General features: G+C 37.6%; 1 protein-coding gene across 34 annotated transcripts in view; it reads right to left on the bottom strand.

Annotated features, from left to right (window-relative positions):
• The window catches only part of LOC136835422 (transformer-2 protein homolog alpha-like), a 42548-nt gene extending 29791 nt beyond the window's left edge, over nucleotides 1–12757 (bottom strand). For 13 of the 34 annotated variants that reach the window (XR_010852338.1, XR_010852247.1, XR_010852257.1 and 10 more), the window contains exons 1-2: nucleotides 10841–10997; nucleotides 1257–1351 (exon numbers count right to left, since the gene is read on the bottom strand). Coding sequence is in view for 7 of the 34 variants with exons in the window: in XM_067100160.1 (XP_066956261.1) it covers nucleotides 1257–1345 (89 nt within the window). In the remaining 27 variants the exon portion in view is untranslated. Of the gene's footprint in view, nucleotides 1–1256; nucleotides 1352–10840 lie in introns of all 34 variants that reach the window. The other 21 variants (XR_010852309.1, XR_010852316.1, XR_010852236.1 and 18 more) reach the window with 12 other exon arrangements.
• Between the last annotated feature and the right edge of the window lie 4157 nt (nucleotides 12758–16914).

Here is a 16914-nt window from a genome sequence, read left to right as displayed (position 1 = left end):
CTAGTGCCAGCTGGAACTGATAAAACATTCAATAGAACTGTATATGCAAGGAACTGGTGGCATGTGTCCTCTGTCACAAGTTAGGTGAAACAACCACCGACCCAATTCTGGGACCAGTGGTGTATCAGTATTCTTCTTACCGCCTTTGAGTGAAGACGTCTTGTTCTTTCTCTCCTCCCTAAAGCTGGTTCTTTGTTTGCCTGTGTTTTTGTTCTGTTTCAGTGTGAACGTTTTGTGTACTTGTGGGGAAGAGTTGTGTTTATCATGGATACCCAAAACCCTGCTACCTCCATCTCTGGTTCCCATAAACCTCAGCCACTGCTGATTCTGGAACATGCCCCTTGACTGGGATGCGACTGTCCCGGCTCAAAGAAGAAGAAATGATACTTCTTTTCTTGGCACTAGAATCAGACACAAGTCCCTAATCCTCCAACGCTTGACTGGAGCATGTACAGGGGAGACAGGTGACTGCGACAAGGGTGACGAAGACGACACAAAAGATTCATGTCTCTTCTGGGACCAAGACTTTATGCCGAATATAGACTTAAGGGACGCGTACTTCCAAATCCCAATCCATCCTTCTTCCAGGAAGTTTCTTCACTTCAGTCTTGGGGGATGGTACTTTGCTTCGGTCTGATGATGTCTCCACAGGTGTTCACGAGTGTGTTCACTTTGGTGTCGACGTGGGCTCGTTCTCAGGGGATCACACTTCAGAGATACCTCAATGACTAGCTGGTCTTGGTGGGTACCAGGGAAAAGCCGATTCAGGACGGGGATTGACTACTTCATTTTGCCACAGCTTAGGCATTGTGGTAAATTTGGAAAAGTTCATTCTATGCGAAATAATAACTGGAAAATATGAAAAAAGCTGCTGCAAAAGGTGCCGACGATTACATCAAAGCCAGCAGAAACAAATTAAGCTTACCTACCAGCTTGTTTTCTGTGTTTCCTGATAGTAGGGGGGGGGGTGTAAGCTGTCACCTAGACAAGACAGAGGCGTTACCACGAATTGTAAAACCTACCAGCTTGTTTTTTGTTTTTCGCGATAATGGAGGGAGAGCTGTCAGCTAGACAAGACAGGAGCGCTACCGCGAATTATAAAAAAGTTGCCCAGCGAGTTAGAAAGGTTAGCTATGTAATTACTTGGTGTGATATGAAACATGAATGTTAGCTTACAAGCAGATTCAGTTCAAAAATACAGTTAAAAATTTAACGATTTGATAATTAATAACAAAAGGGAGATAATCTCAACTTACCTTGACCTTGAAAATGAAGGATCCCTGTCCCTAGACCTGTCTCGGGAGGGTGAAACCCCATTGAGGCTTCGTCGTGGGGACTGACTCATCTTTATCTGTGTTGAAGAGAAAGTTACAAACTTGAACACCACTGTCATTTTTAATGATTATCACTACACCATTTTAACTTTATCAAGGGAGAACCCAGATATACACACACTGACATTTAGGCTGACACAGACTAGTAAAGTACAGTATATCAAAACTTTTACCATTGGAGAGAGGATTTATGTACTGTACACATACAGCACCGTGTTTTGTAGTGTCACTTCCTCACAATCTCTTACTTTTGGTAATTCTACAGAACAAGTCCTCGTGAAGATATCCAGTCTGAAATTTTTTTTGGTCTAACAGTACCACCATGGATGTAAATACTGCAATACTACAGAAGTCAGATCATTCCTAATATCTAATAATTACAATCAGAAAATAAAAAATGCTAATTGAGGCTACATTTTATCAGAAATTAAAACCAAAATGCTCACTGGTCATTTCTTTTCTAATTTGACACTTCATTGAGTTATGGGACGTTACTCGTCTTTACTGCATATGTACTGGATCCTTGTATTGAGTATGAAATACTGAACTCCAGACAAATCTGTAAAGTATGTTAAGCTGAAGCCTGTAGAGGTGCCAGTGTACTACCTAAATAGTGATCTTTATAGTTATGTTTTTCTGACTTTCATTTCTGTGGAACATGGCTCCTTTGTCAAGGTCACATTCGGTAAGGACTCCAGGGGGGCCAGAGCCCTATGCCAGACAGGTAAGGGGGCAGAACCCCAGGTTAATTAAGTTATAAAGTAGTCCAATACTTTGCTCTTAAATTAACAGCATTCGAGCTCAGTTTAGTTTTAGTAAGACTGCATCCCAGTAATGTTCTTTGCTAGATTTTTGTGCTCTAAAAATCTTGGGGAGATTGTTACTCTTGATATGCATTAGCTATGTAATTATTTCACTTGGGCACTGTGCTATTTCAGCTTTCCCAATCCCAGAATCCCAGGTTCTCACAGGAGTCCCCAGCATTGCTGGATATAGAGGAGGATGAATTGAGTGACAATTACTCAACCTTAATGGATGTTTGTGGTTTTCCTCATTTTTTATGCACACAGACTAGACGTATTTTTCGTTTAAACATTAATAAAACTTCAGCCAGACCTGTTTTGTAGAACATCCTTACTACAATGTTAACACGCAAGTTACAGTAACAACCCCGTATTTGCAGTCTCACTATTCGCGGATTTCTCTGTGGAACATATCTACACATTATTCGTGGATAATTCACCCATTCGCGGTATTTTTCACAGAGAAATATTCACTAATTACTATTCTTCAAATTTTTATGACTAAATGCACTTTTTGTGATAAAATGATTCAAATACTCGGGTATAAGCATTTTTAGAGGGTTTTTTCGTGTTTAAACTATCAAAATAGGCAGTTCTAAGTGTTTTTAGAGGGGGTTTAAGTACTTGCGGATCTTAGTTATTCATGCTGGGGGAGGGGGGGGTGCAGTAACCATCCCCCCCCAAATTACAGGGCTTTACTGTACAGTGAACCTCAGACTCAAAAGAGGGATGCGCCCACACCTCATAGCTAAAAATATAAATACTTAAACCCTAAAAACACTTAGAAGTGCCTCATTTTGATAGTTTTTCAACGCAGAAACCCCCAAAATGCATATACCTGAGTATTTTAATAGTTTTATCAAAAGTGCATTTATTCATGAAAATATATGGAAATACAGTAATTAGTGAATATCTTCAGTGAAAATACCATGAATGGGAATTTTCCACAAATAATGGCTATGATATGTTCCATAGAGAAACTCCACGTTGCGCAGTCCGCGAATCATAAGAACACGAATATTTTATGAGCTTGTAGAATCTAGATACTTTAACAATGAGAAAAACCTTATAGAATACTGTAATTTTTCAAGTACTGAGCCAAGGAACAAACCCTATTTTTAGTTTAGTTGCCAGCAAAATGCGAAAAACTTTCACCATAAATTCCTGGAGCTTGCAAGTCTCCAGCAGCAAAGTGAGAATTAGTAAGTGAAGCTAGGGCAAATAAGTCAACTACTTGCAAAAAGCCAAGATACTTCAAAGTAACAAAAGAATATGATCCTGGCTGGAAATACTAGACTCAAGATCCCAATAATCAGTATTGCTGGTCAACTCATGTCCAATAGTAACCACTCTGTACCCTCTCTCCTGAGCTCAAGCTGATTTCAAAATTAATACAGAAGCAGTGTGTTACTGGATTCTTTTGCAACAACTACTTGGGCCAGGCTGTCAAGAATCAGTACTGTTATTCAACTTTTTTTTCTTATTGCAATCAATTTGCCCCACCTTATGAGTGGCCAGATTTCAGAATGGAGAGAGTAGTGTTACTGGGTCCTAATAATTAAATAACTTTGGACGGTTAATGGATGGTTGGTCAGTACTCAATGTTTTGTGCTACACACGTGACGAAGCTGAAAGTGAGTTTGCATTTACTGCACATTGATCTCATTTAATTGGATTAAAGCTGGTCCTTAATACTAGCCCTTTATTTGCAAATTTTGGAAGTATTGAGATATGAGGAGTTTGGGCACTTCTAATATCTAAATTGGTCAATACCATCAACGATTATTTTACTAGTACCAGTCAATTATTTGAATCAAAAGTTTGAATTCTGATATTAAAATCTAACCATAGGCTATTCTAAAGCAAAGAAACCAACTATTAATTACATCACATATGTGAATGGTAATACAATTCAACACATTCCTGTCAGTGAGAAATGTAGACTTGTTCAACTCATCCTGAAATACCTGAAAATCAATTGTGAAATCAATTATTCATGCTCTGAGAAGTTGCCAATCTTTACATAGTTTTCCTGCTATTTTTCATCACCACCACCTCCCAGTGACTCAAAGGGCCTCAGTAAAATTCTGCCACTCATTAACTTTCAAATCTCTACCCATCTCCAGTTTCCCTCCCCTAACTTTTGCTAACACAAATTTTCATACATACATCACTGAAATGAATGGCAACCAAGGTTGGGTCTTTCCCTTGTTCTAGTGCACCATTTTTTTTTTAATCAAAACCTAACACGCAAATCAAAACCTAACACGCAGCCTGGGACACACTTTTTGCTAATGATCAATGACAGGCCTTTAGACAAATATTGGTCTATTTTGCCTTTTGTTGTGATGTGCAGCTCCTGCAGGCAATGTTGCCATGAACTTTTTAAAATCTTATGAAGAATTTGGACACTTCTGTGACCCCAACGGCATGGCGCTTTTCAAGGTACAAAATGAACGTTACGACAAAATGACTCGTGATGATTAAAGTAGCACATTTTTACATAAATAATGCATGCACTATACATTACTTTTATGAAAGCAATTTTAAATTTATATGACTGACTTCTGCCACATCAAAAAGATTTGAGGTGCTGCAAGTTTCAGTGGCCTAACCCTCAAACATGGCGATATTGAGTTAGTGGTAGGAAGATATAGAAAAGATGTGTAATTTTCACGTGGGAACAAGTTTCAAATGAATATCACCCTTAATCCCCCCCAACTTACAATTTGAAGTCACATGATATAAATTGGTTCTGGTACAAATGGAAAACTTAAAAGCTTAATATCTCAAAACTATGTTTTTGCACTTAGGCCCCTCTGACATGCAGCACCTTATATGATTAGGTATTCCTTGGTATTCTGCACATCAGTAAGGTTAAAATTCTTCCTATTGTTCAAGATCATTCATATTCTATACAGGTTCAGGGACACAGATCCATAATAGATAAGTGCTCCATCCATGGAGATCTGAGGCAGAGTACTATGTTCACTGAGTGGCCCTTCTAACCTAAAAGGAGTTGGAGCAGTCCCTCTGCAAGGTAAGCATGTTAGCCAAATTAAGGTTTGGTCAGACAATGGCAACATGTTTGGCCTTGGATAATTTCATGTTGGCCAATTGGAACAAAGATCAATGCTTGTTCAAACTGCCTAGAGTAAGTTTACATAACACGTCATTTTCAAGATCTGCAGATCAAGTCTCATTTTGGGAAGAAACTGAACAATTATCATCATATATCACTGCACTTAATTTTAACCGTCTGAAATTGCAGTGTTGCAAACTTCTGCATTCCTACTTACTATCCAACACCACTCTGCTAAAACTAGCACTTTTCACAAAGATATAAGAGATTAGTAAAACTGAAGACTACAACAGTGGCCTGGTGCCTGCTAGTCACAAATTATTCGTGAATATTTGCCACCCTTTATTTACCCTGTTGTTTATATTAATATTTGCCATCTTTTATGTTTTTACACTCATCCCCACAGGTCTGGTAAGAAACACAGAACCTATTTTGGGTTTATGGACTAAATGCACCATTACCTCAATGCACCAACACTAGTCTGAATGTACTGAGTATATGGTCCCAATGCACCACTTCCTAATTAAAGTGCATCTTTCCTCGTGGTCCCAATGCACTACCTTAATTCACGTAACTCTTGCTTTTCGGGGAACTATATGGGTATCTATAATCACTTTGAAGGAATATTTTCCTTGATATAGTGAATCATTTACAAAATCTGAATACATTAAGCTATGAGAAGATGATTAAAACTAACCAATTAAAATGCATTATTCCTCATGGTCCCAATGCACCAAATTAATTCACTTAACACCTGTTCTTTGGGTAACTATATATATTCACTTCGCAAGATTATTTTCTTTGATAAAGCGAATAATTTTAAAAAGTCTGAGTACAAATAGAATATTAAAAAACCAACAAGACACTTTAAGACTTATGCCACAAAATTTCATATCATACAGACTTAACTGGAGTAAATATAAAATAAAATAATTATTGACATCATATATGATAAAAGGATAAATGATATAAAAGCTTTAGTAATGAAATAAGATTCTCTATTCTTTAAATTACTTAACTATTTGTGACAAGCTAAAAACTTTGAGATTTAACCACTGTAAGAATGAAAAAAATTTTGAAACCAGAATCAACCAGACAATAAGCGCATATATATATATAGTGTGGTGCATTCAGACTATTTACAAAGTGGTACATTCAGACTAAGCGGTTGGTGCATTTAGACCTGGCTGGTGGTGCATTAGGTCTAGGTTAATGGTGCATTTTGTCTAGTTTCCCTATTTTGCACGTACTGTATTCTGGTAATTACCAACCCAGAGGGGAACAGTAGTAGTCTTCAGTTTTAAATTACACTTTTGTTTCTCAAGTATTAAACTTCCTACCAGCAGCAGCTTCTAATGTTTTTTCCTAACCTAACACTTGGAATGTTTTACCACAACAAGCTAACCACTGTTCTGAAAGCTCTAACAGACCCATCGGGCATGGGAGAAAGCACGTATGAATTCAATGACAAACTAACCTAACGTAGGATGAATAGAATGTGAGACCACAATTAACTTGGGAGGCCCACAGGGGGCAAAGCCCCCTGGCCAGGTCATGGCATCAAATCTGAGGTTGGGTTAAGGGTAGTCTGCAAGTCATAGGCTATTCCATCTGAAATACCTGCTAGGCCTACATTAGCCTTGCCCCCTTACTTTGCATAAGAAGTACACAATAGCCTAACGCTGAGTAAACTTAGGCTATAGCCTATCATCATGGTAGCCGGTCATTTCGCCACACTATGGAGTCATTTTGCCCACTATATGGGGGGGGGGGCAGCAGGGAGTGGGGAGGAAGGGGGGTTGGAGGAAAGGAGAAAAGAGAGAGAGAGCAGGGAGGGAGGAGGGAAGGGCTAAGAGGAAGAGAGGTAGGAGGGATGGGGTGGGATATAAGCTGGCAGGGAGGAAGAAGAGAGGGGGTGAGAGGGAGGGAGGAAGGAGGTGGAAGATAAGGGATCGGTGGATAATAATAATAATAAGAATAATAATAATAATAATAAAAGTTTTTCTAGTAAGGCAGTCAATGAGTGAAAATATACTTAATTCATATGAAACTATTCACAAAGCCTATGGAAGTGTGTGTGTGTGTTGTTTGGTGGTTCATTACCTATGTTTTGTAATTACTGATTGACCATAGAATAAAACAGTTCCTGGCAAGATGGTAGACTGCACAGACGAGTGTATTCAGTGCCTCGTACCTGTAAGGGCAAGGCAAGAAGGTCTGCAGTGCGACATGTGTGGAAGGTGGCAACACAGGAAATGCAATACTGGCGTATCTCGTGCTGATTACTGGGCAGCTGTGAAATCCGGTATTTCCATTGATTGGAATTGTAATACTTGCACCTTCACTGATGAACCAACCTCCTATCCAGTGGACAACACAGCCACCCCTGCCATGGAACACGAACCATACATCCCTGCAGTTGAACAAGAGTCTTCAGTTGATGACCCACCAGATTTGCCAATGGAACTAGAGGATTCACTTGACGACCCAGCCATACAAGATACTGAACTGCAGCCAGAAAGTGAAGTTACATTCCAGCTCTTTGAAAAGGACACACAGCGTGGTAGAGATAAGCTCGTTGACAGTCATGGGTACACTTAAAACAAAAAAATGCAGCGATCGAATGTAACTCACTGGCAGTGTACTAATCGCCCTAAAAGTAACCCATGCAAGGCACTAGTAACGCAGAGAAATGGAAAATATGTAAAGAACAACATGTTGCACAATCATTCACCACCAACTGGCTCTGATATCGTCACTAAAGTAACATTAGAGGTAAAGAAACTGGCAGCACAAGATCTGTTTAAACCAGCGACTGCTATAGTGGATGATGTGTTACTACAAGAGATAGGAAGTGCACCATGCCCTAGTCTGCCTAAGCCAGAACATTTGGCAAGAACAGCAAACAGACATAGACAAATTGTAAGACCGACAGAGCCCAAAAACCTGAATTCTGCACTAGAAGTAAATCACATTCCTGACGATTTTCTTATAGGTGACGTATCAGTTCGTGAACGCCGCCATTTGATCTTCGCAACAACAGAACAAATAGCACATCTAACAAGGGCCAAGTCATGGTACATTGATAGCACGTTCAAGCTATGCAGGCACCCTTTTACACAGCTGATGACAGTCAACGCTTTTGTGAGGGCAGACGACCATGCAAAACAAGTCCCCTTACTATTTGTCATTATGTCTGGGAGAAAAAAAAAGAGTGACTACAGAAAAGTTTTCAATGAAGTTATAACTAGTCTACCAAATGAGCCTCGTGTTCAGCACATAACAATAGACTATGAGAAAGCACTGTGGAAAGTCTTGCCTGAGGTTTTGCCTAATGCCAAGGTCAAGGGATGCGTATACCATTGGACGCAAGCTGTATGGAGAAAGGTTAGTCAATTTAGCTAATTGCCTACAGATTTTTCATTTATAGTACCTGTCGAATAGTACTTTTAAAACAAAATGGATCACCATAATATGACCAGATTTTTTTTCTTTTGTACATTACAATGTCTAATTTCTTTGTTTTGAAATACTTATGTAGGTTCAAGAGGTTGGTCTCTAGCATGCATACACACATGATGACAGGACGTACAAATACTTACGGAAAGTGATGGCCCTTCCATTTCTGCCTGAGGCAGATATAGGTCCCGTGTTTGAACGGCTCTCACGTCAAGCTACCACAGCCCAGTTACAGACTATAATGCAGTACATTTCAAGAACATGGATCCACAACTCCTTATGGCCAACTTCTAGCTGGAGTATTTTCAATCAGTCTATCCATACCAATATTGACATTGAAGGCTGGCACAATCGACTAAACGAACGTGCTGCAGGCAGATGTAACCTCCAGTTTTACCTCCTCGTAAGCCTTCTCCACAAAGAGGCTAAATTGACATCTATCTACAGAAGGCTAGTATCCGAAAAAAAGCTACGAAGGATACAAAAAAAAAATATAAAAACTTACAGGGTAAAATATTTACTCTTTGGGAGGAACACGTGAGGGGTAAGCGATCGGCATATCAGTTGCTGAAAGCGTGTGCTCACCTGAATGGCCCAGTGCGCAGCTGAATCTATATTTTAATCAAAGTTTTTAATTCTTTGTCACTATTTGAATATTACGTATATGTAATTGTCTTTTAATCAAAGTTTTTTCTTATTCTTTGTAACTACTTTTTGGTTAATTCTTTGTCACCACTTGTACATGTATGTGGGCGAATTGACTCTTATATGTGGGCGAATTGACATGTGGGCGAAATGACCGTAATTCATCATCATGTATTAGTAAGTAATTTAATAGGTTGAAAAATAACTACCATGTCAGGCTCATCATAACTTTGCCAAAAAATTCATCCTGTACCACACTAACCTAGGCCTATGCGAGACGTCTTCAAACCACACTCTGCACAATCATAGGCCTATGATGCAGATAACAGTAAGTAGGCTAGCTGCTAAATTCTTATGCTTTAAGGTTAATAATAATGGTACTTCTAAGTACTAGCTCCAAACCTGTTTGTACCTTGGAAATTAGTTTTTTCTACATTTTTAGGGCTTCTGATACTGGCAGGGAGTTTGTTTGTTGTCAGCCAACTGTTATTTGCCCCCTAACTCTACTCAAAAGTAAAGGGGGCCCGTGGGAATTCAGGGTTTTAGATGGGGGAGAACAGAAATGGAGTGGACATGTTTATGTCGAGGGGGAGCCCTTTGGAGGGGAAAAACGAGAGGGAGCCATTCGCCAACAGGAGGGAGTTAAATGCATTTCACCATGTTTAGTACTGGCATTGGGGAGATGGAACGTCCCTTCGCTGTGTTTGGTACTGGTCTGGGGGGGGGGGGTTACCCATGCATTAACAAGTTATTGCACTTGCCGGAGAGGATATGAACTGTTCCAAACAGTCGTACCCGTGCTCTGTCTTGTGAAGATCGCGTATGGAAACCCCTGTTGGATGGACTTCAGGGGTTAATTACATTCGTGCGACAAAAATTGAAGAAAATCCATAATTAGCAACCAAAAACCTGTAGAAAAATAAAGTTAGAAGGAAATTGCCGCCACAGAGCTACTAGTTAGATCTATCGTAATAATAACGGCCAGCAGAAATCTCATTCTACTACTGGCAATAGCCTGCAAAAATCCTCATTCTATCAGTGACGAAGCCCTGCAAAATTCTCACTCTTTTAGGCCTAGGGACAACTAGATGGCCTACCATAACTACCACGTACGGTAGGCTAGGCGTAGCCTTGGCTATTACTAGACAGAGTATAGCCCTGACCTAAGGTAGGACTTCCGGTACAATGTTAGTTCCTTGTCCTTTACCTAAGGCACCCTAAAAAGGAATTGGCCTTGGGTATGTTTACCCTACGCTATGCCACCCGATTACGTAAGAATCTATGGGGGGGGGTCGATTCCCAACGGAAAGTAAACTATTTTAATTCTGATAATTTGCACAACTGAAAACAGTTAAATTTCACAATCAACTAGTAAAAGAATGAACGGGTAGTACGTGGCTTGGTAACTATGCCTCGTGTTTAAGTTTAGTGGCGATGGTACGCACCCTCGGCGGGGGTCTGCAAGCTATAAATTAAACCAAACTGATAACACCGAATAAACACAATTCCCCACTTACCTCCTTTCAACTACTGCCCCGACAGTAACGTAAGACTGTAGAGGTTGTCGACGAGGCAAAATGATCGGGTTTCAGCAACACAAGAATGAAATATACGCGGAAGAAAAGGACAACGTTCCGACTACTTTGTTTACACTTTGGGTAATGGTGGGAGACCGGGCCAGGTATAGGAGGGAAGTGCGCGTGCGCTAAGACTCCATGTTTGGTCCGTTCTAGAAGGCGGGAAATAGTACCAACCATTATTATGAATGGCCAAACACCGGGTAAAAAGAATCAGATTACAATTTTCCAAATAAAAATAATGACATAATTATCGATTAATTTAGTCTCTCGTTGGCTAAGCTTAGCCAGCATTGTGGAGGGGCAACAAAGAAAATTGAAAAATAAATGTTTTGTTTTGATTATAAACTATAGCAACCGTTACTTTCTTCTGTCGGCGTGTTTCTTTCATTTTCCCTTGTAAAAATAACGCAGTAACATTAAAATGTCGTAAAAATAAGCAATAAAAGACAACAAAACAAAACCGATTGTAATCAAATGAGCCTCTCCCCAAGGTCAGTAGTTTCAGACATATTTTCCCGCTAAAACGCACGAGGAAAAGAAGGAAAGTAAACGTAAGCAATGCACGATAATAATCAATATAAATCTTTCTTGCACGCCATTCTGTATGGTTTGAGTATATGCTTGATCTGAATTTTAAATTCGTCAAATAATTTTATACATTTTTGCGCTGTGCTATTTAGAGCAAAATACAGTACTTTAGTTTTGAATGATGCCGCGGAAACTGGAGATTCCGCACGTTGCTTGCTATATGATGTTGTTCGTATCAGTATGAAGATGGCGCTCTTTATAACTACGAACACGCTCATTCTTTAATGTGTATATTTGTACGTATATATACATTATATATGCATGTACATACATGATAAGTATCTAGGTTGTGATTTCCATTCCATCCTTGTGTACATACGATAAATGTAGGTTATTTTGACAGAAACGCTAGACAGTATATAATATTCGTACATATTCCCATAGAGAAAAAGAATAATTCTTATCTAACATATCTGACAGGAAAGCATTAAAATTAACCATGTTGGATAACTTTGTCAAAAATGGGTAGTACTAGGTCCTCGAAGGTCAAAATAATTGGCAGACCACAATTTTCTTTATTGCATAAACGGCACAGACGGAGTGGCGAGGACAATAAATTTCAAAATTCAAATGGAGAATTTGCGAGGTATATTCCGCTGGTGACGGTTGGTTTGCATTATCACTGATGTGGACTTCTGAAACCTGCTCCACCAGCGTAAGGTTTAAATCGTGACTGTAGATAAGGTAGTGGCAGATTTAAACGCATTTTCAATAAAATTGACTGAAGGGATGACCATAGTCAGGCGATGACGTCACGTTGAATCACGTGGGGGCCGGGGCCATTCGGCAAACAATGGGCAGTCTGTTGGTAACGCCGGGAATACTTTGAAATCCCCAAAAAAAAAAAAATAGGAACAACTGGCCACTCTCATTTAGTAGCTAATGTACTAAAAAAAGCCTTTCTTCTCGCCTAATATAGGTATAGCAGTTAGACGTTAAAAAACTACGAACCAAATCTAAACAATAAAAAAAAAAAAGCTGATCGCCAGCGATCACTAACCGTCATTGAGATGCTAGGGTGCTCACGTTGATAATGGAACATGCTGGGTGTTTGGTTGAATATCTTTATTCTACAAGCGCATGCAAAGAATAACACAAGCTGATTAGATTAGAGCAAAGTACAGACAGAGGCTGTGTGTTGAGGCGGTAACATCTGGGCTGCCGAGAGATAGCCCACAGCTCGTACACTAAAAAACCATACACTGGGGAACACGGCACTGACGGCAGCCGGCAACATACACACTGTCAAGTATATTCGAAGTGACTATGAAGTGGTGAAATTGTAGTACCTACCTTAATTCTGGTACCCACTTGGTCCTGATTGTACCAAACTCGTATTTGTATTCACTGACGCAATAACGAGTAAACAGTCTTGTTAATCTTTCCGTAAAATCTCTCATGGTCCAGTAGAGAGAGGAAGGGGTTAAGGAGGAGCAGCGTAGAGCTAAGAAAATAGTTATCCATACACGTGTACGGATAGAAATATAGCAAATAACAAAAGAAAAAATACAAAATTAATGAAGAAGAAACATGTATTCAAGTAAGCAACGTAAGTTCTCAGAAATCCTTTATCTGAAACATAACTGGTATAAACCACTGATAAGTGTTCTCACGAGATCATTTATGGCAGACATATATCTAAAATATAACTCTTGATGGGATTACAGATTCGATAAGGGAAAATGTGTAGTCTCGTGAGAAAGTTATCGGCCACAAGAGCTAAAAAAGAAAAAAGTTTTAATAATCATCATTTTCATTGTCATAATAATTCAGGAGCGGCTTCACGTTTCTTCATAAGTCTCTCTGCCTTAACAACGATAAGGTTTTTGGTCAGGGTATGAAAAAACTGATATGTATATATATATATATATATATATATATATATATATATATATATATATATATATATATATATATATATATATATATTATATATATATATATATACAAGCTTTCTTGGACAAACGGATACTCGTTAAAGTGGACTGTTTGTCCAACAAAGCTTGTAACTTTTTCTGAATAAATACTCCATTAGATACCATCCAGTTTGAATTAGGTCCTTTTAGTAATATATATATATATATATATATATATATATATATATATATATATATATATATATATATATATATATATATATATATATATATATATATATATATAAAATAATAATACAAAAAAAGAAGCAACGACCAAGAAGATAATTCAGAGTTGAATATGATTAGCATGAGAGGTAGTGAACAACGCTCAAAGGGCAAAAATAAATACCTCCACGTAGGTGAATATGGGACAGCTTGTTTCCAATTTATTTCGCATCTTCTTAGCGGGGGCGGGACCTCCAGCATTGTTGACATTAGTTGTCGTGACCACACCATGTGGTTGTACTATCTTTATTATTATTCAGAAGATGAAATCTAGTCATATGGAATAAGCCCACGGCGGCTACTGACTTGAAATTCAAGCTTCCAAAGAATATGGCGTTCATTTTGAAGAAGTATGAAAAGATAAAGGAAAACACAAAGAAAAGTGATCTCCATTATTAAAGAAAAAAAATGGATAAAAAAATATATTTAAATACTGGGAGAATAGTATTGGGGTAGTAGTGCACTGTATCTTCGCTTGACTTTTGAAGTTGCAATTGCGTACTATACTAAACAGGAAGATTTGCACAGCTATTTGCAGATTAATGGTGCTTTAAATTTACAACAATGTCATTTTCTTAATTCAAAAGATTTTTCGTTTTCAAGTGTGATCTCAGAGTGAGTATTTTCACAAACCAATTGCCTATGGCCAATATCTAATTCTATACAATACCGCGATTATTATAATCAATTCGGCAGTGGTCAACAATTAAACTAGGGTTAGTTATGTCACTATTCTGGAGGCTAATAATAATAATAAATAAATAAATAAATAAATTTATTTACAATAATGGAAAGCTAACCTGGGAAACAACGTGGAATCTTTCACAGAATTTTAATCTTGTAAAACATTAGCTGTTTAAAAAAAAAAATGTAACGATTAAGGCCGCAAAGCTCACAATATATACTGCTTATGTAAACGAGTCACTCAAGCTTCATGTATTTTTATATTCTCAATTACTTGTCTTTTGCTGAGTATATGATATATATATATATATATATATATATATATATATATATATGCATGTGTATATATATACATATATATATATATATATATATATATATATATATATATATGATATATATATACTTTATATATATATTAAAATAAGAACCTTTCCTCTATAAGAAAGTGGCTATAGAGAAAAACCAAAGTAACAGCCACTGCTGAGTTTGTCCTTTACATATTGAATCTAGGATGAGTTCCCTGTGCAAAAAACTAACATCAGCCTCATTGTGTATCTCCACAACAGGCTCATCAGCAATGAATCAAACTCCTCCTTCTAGAGAAAGAGAGAGAGAGACTTTTTGTTAGTTTACGTGTTACCTATGTCATGTATTAAATCATATTTCCGTTCTTTTACAGCTGAATCCCAAGAAGTTTCTGAAGATGAGTTTTATCCGTTGTTCTGTAAACAAAAAATAATCAGGAGCTCGTGAACGAAAGATTTTTTTGTGGTGTAAAGCACATTGTTATGTGTACTATACAGAGCATGGTTGCTCTCTCTCTCTCTCTCTTCGTTCAGTTATCTCAGTCTAGATGCACATTTAAATGGCGTTACCAAGTGAAGACCAGCTGTTCTTCTTTAACAGTCACTAGCCACATCACATCAAAAACCTCTGCAGGTGGGTCTGTCGTGCTCGCTTTTCCTCTGATGCGACTCACTTTCTACTTCATCTTCTCCATTATATATATATATATATATATATATATATATATATATATATATATGTATGTATATATATAAATTAATGTCCGCCTTTCTCTCATCTTGGCAACTGGTTCTAGTTTATCCTATTTAAGACTGATAAGCCCTCTTCCTTTCTTAGAAATACGACGTGGAATTTACTATACTACGACGTGGAATTTACTATACTAGAGTAAACCAGTTTAATCAGTCAGTATGAATCTCTAAAAATGTAAACATGTATCATCATAGGAAATACTTATCTCTCGGGCGCTCAAGAAAAGATAAGTGACAATTACAAATGCTATCAATAGGGATTTTTCTTACAACTACTGGGTTATTGTCATTGATATACATGTCTCATACAAGAAAATACTCATCTATTGAGCGTTCAGGCAAGGAAACGTGAAACAGTGAAGCATAATCAATACGGTTTTATGACCGTTTGGTCTTTAGTTAAGAAGTGGACCGTATCTAAGAGCATAGGAAATCACTTAAAAAAAAAAATCAGTGTATGGCAGGCATTATAATCTGCAGGACAACAATCACCACTCCTGAACAAGGCCAGCTAGTTCTTCAACAACAGTAACAACAACGTTCGGAAACAGGGCCGTTCTTGAGATAATTAATATGAGAGCATACTTCGACGCAGTGCAGTTCTCATTTTATTTTCTGTGGCAAAATCCCAATAACTCATCTGCATCAAACGTGTGAGCCGACCGGACACGCGATCATAAAGAAGGATTTGATTTTCTTCAACTCTCATATTGTAATTGTTTCTTTAATATGTTATAATCTGTTTATCTTTATCTTCAACTACATTGATGTTGGTGGCTTAAATAAGAAACGTTGGTCCATCACCTGTGAGAAGAGAGAAAATTATAAGTCTATGTAATTTTAGATTTTATGCTGGGATGCTCAGAAAGATGTCATTTCGTAAGTAGAATCTTTATATAATTTTAGTCTGTCAAAAAACCAAAACAGGAAAAATTAAGGGCCAGTATCAAAAGTTAACATCAACTGAAAATAAAAACTTTATACTTAGCCATAGTTAAAAAGCATGGCACTCATGTATGCTAGTAATGCGAAATATAAGCTTAACGGTACAGAGTGCCATTCTTTTTAACGAAGTTTGCCTCAAAGAGGTTCTTCTTCCAAGAAACAACAACAACAACAACAACGACAACAAAAGCAACAACAACAACAACAATAATATAATAATAATAATAATAATAATAATAATAATAATAATGTTGGAAAAAATAGAGTACCTCTACTGCAAACTACATTACTCTGCTGAATCTGTTAATTCTATTGAGACTCATAAGCGAAATTCTTCCTCTTAATAATAAAATAATGATCATAATATCTTTTATTCCCATGATGCACTGTTAACTGGAATCGGAGAATCGTTAATTATAATACACTAATTTCAAGCCAGACAAAAACACTGAAAAGGGTAATTTCTCGAGAAACTCATAAAATACTGTACAGGAAATGCAAATGGCAGTGAATACTTGGTCGATGTGTAGCATTTAATCACAAGATATTTTCAGGTCTAACAACTAATGCAAATGTGAAAAGACAACAT

This window comes from Macrobrachium rosenbergii, chromosome 1 (assembly GCF_040412425.1).
Source record: "Macrobrachium rosenbergii isolate ZJJX-2024 chromosome 1, ASM4041242v1, whole genome shotgun sequence".
Taxonomy (NCBI): Eukaryota; Metazoa; Arthropoda; class Malacostraca; order Decapoda; family Palaemonidae; genus Macrobrachium; species Macrobrachium rosenbergii.
The sequence above is the reverse complement of the archived record's forward strand: the minus strand, read 5'-3'. Positions and strand labels throughout refer to the sequence as shown.